This window comes from Octopus bimaculoides, chromosome 9 (genome assembly GCF_001194135.2).
Source record: "Octopus bimaculoides isolate UCB-OBI-ISO-001 chromosome 9, ASM119413v2, whole genome shotgun sequence".
NCBI classification, from domain to species: domain Eukaryota; kingdom Metazoa; phylum Mollusca; class Cephalopoda; order Octopoda; family Octopodidae; genus Octopus; species Octopus bimaculoides.
The window spans coordinates 19,579,862-19,583,300 of NC_068989.1; the positions used below are offsets into that span (position 1 = coordinate 19,579,862).

Sequence of the window (3,439 nt, forward strand, 5' to 3'; positions counted from 1 at the left end):
CCATTATCAATATACAAAAATAGATAAGAATTCCATATGGTGTACCTGTTGTAAACTATAAACGTGCAAGGCATACTGGAATTACAGAAAAGGCTGAGAGAAAAGAAAAACCTTTTATGTGGTAGACGTAGAGGAATAGTTAGTAGTGAAAGCACAAATAAAATAAATTCTGTTAAATGCTTAAAAGGATTATCTTTGAGTGTAAGTAAATCTTATGACATGAAATCTGATGTTGCATTACACCAAAACATGAACTTGCCATGATGCAGATACATTTTACTAGATATGTAGTGTTGTTGTGCACGAATAATTAGAGTACAATGAAAGACTAGGCATAAGAAAAGATATAATAAAGGTAACTATTAGTGAAAACTTACAATGTATATGGAAAGTGATAATTGGGTAAAGTACCAGTGATTTGAGTGGAAAGTAAAAACATAGGCTGTAACTGTGAAAGCCAAACTGATTTTCAGAAAGGAGTGACTGCAGCAACAGGTGGTGACGGGCTGTGCTGAAGATCCAAGCATTCTATGCAAGCACAGATCCTGTTACAAGAGGCAACAATGGAAGGGTTGTTTGAAATTGAAGAAATAGTCATGATTCATTTCATTATTTATAAGTGTATTAATAGTAAAGACAGGACAAGTGAAAATAAATAGAAACTCAAAAGACAAAAGAACAAACACTAAATTTAGTTTATAATTTTATTTTCTATTTGGCAGGCCATATTCAATAATTTCTGAAAGAAAAAGAAAAAAAATTCTCATAAAACTGCAATAGGTATTGAAATTAAGTTTTGAAAGACATGTAATATAATAGAAAATTAAATTCTATAAAGTTAAAATATTTCAATGTATTTGAATCAAGTTCCCACCGCATTTACTATTAATTAATGCATTAGTGTAAGTATGGCTGCATGGTTAAGAAATTTGCAAGCACATAGTTCCGGTTTCAATCCTACTGATTAAGGTGAAATCTTCTAGCAATGCCCTGGGTTGACCAATTGCCACTGCACCCTACTGAAATTTAGTAGATAGAAATTGCAGAAGCCTGTTGCAAATAAATTAATATAATATACAAAGGCCACTTATTTCCACCACCAAAAGTGCTAATTATCAATGAATGCCCTGCTGGAAACCAATATAACTAATAATATTGTGCACTAAACAATTCTTCTAAAAATAAATATTTTTAGAGTTAAGCATGTCTTTATATATGTATATCTTTATTCTTTACTTCTTTCAGTCATACTGGGGCACCATCTTGAAGGGGTTTTAGTTGAATGAATTGACCACAATACTGAATCTTTTTTTTCTTATAAGCCTGGGATTTATTCCATCGGTCCCTCATGTTGAACTGCTAAGTTACAGAGACATAAAGCAAACCAGTACCAATTGTCAAGTGGAAGTGAGAGGACAAACATGATAGGCTTCTTTTAGTCTCATCCACTCTGAAGGATTTGATTTACCTGGGGCTATAGAAGAAGCCACATGAACCTGGAACCACGTAGAAAGGAAGCAAACTCTGACCACACAACCACCAAAAATACCAAGTCCAAACTAACAAACTTTCACAACTTACTTTGCAATAATTCCATCCCTTTTTGCTAAACGGCAAATACTGTCATCAGATTCACCCTGTAAAGTGAGGAGAAAGGAGAAATAAATTAATGAAAAGGCACTGAAAAGAAATGAACAAATGTTACTATGAATCTAAGGCTGCATCTCCCTAAATATGAGGAACTTACTGAAGATGAAGTTAATTCAAAATATATTAGAACCAAATCTGACAAACCTTTCATTTTGTAAAATTCTATATTTCAGTACCACCAATTAATAGTGATGCACACCATTATCTATGCAATGAAAAGAATGTCAGAGGTGCTTGTCCAGACAATTTTATATGGAAAATTATCTGAAAGTTTTCCTCTTTTTATTTTCCAAAGTTTTGGCCCCAGTCACAAAAATGAAGCATGAACAGGAATTTGATGACTTTGGCTTTATATACAAATAAAGATAGAATCACAACAGACTTCCTATATAATCTAGCAATTTTCCAATATTAACATTATAATAATGAGCCAAGTTGAAATATATCAAGGGTATTACCATCTGTCGAATCTTCCCGCAAATAGCATATGTTTTGTTTGAACCTGTCATTCTGCCTGTAGTAACATCAACCTGAGAAAAGGGAGAAAGACTAGAAATAAAATCACATAAAAACCACATTCAATTCTGATGTGTGTGTGTGTATGCAAGCCATTTTAACTTGCAACACAAACTGCCAAAAGATAAAAAAACAAACAATATGGAAACTAATGTCAGAGGTGCTTGTCCAGATAATTTTACGAGTAAAAAATTAGCTGAAAGTTTTCCTCAATTTATATCCCAAAGACTAGGCTCTGTACACAGGGGTACTATGTGAACAGGAATTTGACAACTTTGGTGATACATTTTACATACAAGTTACACAACTCTTTTACAAAGGAAACCTAGAGTACCGGCAAGCATGGTGAATTGAAAACCACAAGAATGGCAGCAGTGAAGTAGATTGAAAGGTATATTTGTGTATGTATGTTTGAGAGTACGGGCATGTGTACACGTGTTTGTGTGCATGTAGGTAAAATTACTAGCAAGTCTATCACTGCCAGCAAGGGCTGTAGCATTGCTCTCCCCTTTTGAACACACATTTATGTTCATGGTTTTACTACTACATAACATTTTGTAATAACAATTACTCATTGAAGAAAACCATTGTCCAAATAGTAGTGACATCTGATCTATTTAAGCCTGACTATGCCAAAACTTTTGAATGCCACCAACTCTTACAAGTAGTATAGAGAAAGAAATAAACTTTCTGCATAGGTTATACAAGATTTTTCATTTATATTGATATCACAACCACCACGTATATACAGTTGAGCAGAAACAAATATCAATGACAAAAGCAAAAAAATTTTGAACTTGTTTTACATGGTGACTGATAAGGTCCAGAGGCAATTTGCTGTTGCATTTGATTGAACAGGCCCATGGTTCAAAAACTTTCAAGCTGTGATTATCCTGTCTTATGTAGTGCATGTAAAACTGTTACTTAACCCTTTCGTTACCATATTTCTAACCAAATTACACCCCTTATGTGTTTCAATTAATTTCTAACATAATCATAAATTTAGGCTGGTTTCATTAAACAACTCTAACTTTTTTATTTATCAACATATTAATGTGATTTTTGGAAGATAAATTAACGAAAGGTTCTCAACCAATTCTATACCAAAATTTTTGTCACAAAGTGACTTTAATTACAGGTAAATTCAACAAAATATAAAATTATTTAAATTTTTGTTCAAACATCGCTATAGAAAATGGGTTATTAGCTAATATTCAATTGGGTATACAACAAAATATTATTATAGAAGAGTTGTGCACATTACTGGATTTAT

General features: G+C 32.7%; 1 protein-coding gene across 1 annotated transcript in view; it reads right to left on the minus strand.

The window, feature by feature from the left end:
- Positions 1 to 690: 690 nt before the first annotated feature.
- The window catches only part of LOC106876195 (40S ribosomal protein S21), a 9,334-nt gene continuing 6,585 nt past the window's right edge, over positions 691 to 3,439 (minus strand). The window contains exons 4-6 of the mRNA XM_014924636.2: positions 2,109 to 2,180; positions 1,582 to 1,637; positions 691 to 739 (exon numbers count right to left, since the gene is read on the minus strand). Of these exons, the coding sequence (XP_014780122.1) occupies positions 730 to 739; positions 1,582 to 1,637; positions 2,109 to 2,180 (138 nt within the window). The 3' untranslated portion in view covers positions 691 to 729. The remainder of the gene's footprint in view (positions 740 to 1,581; positions 1,638 to 2,108; positions 2,181 to 3,439) is intronic.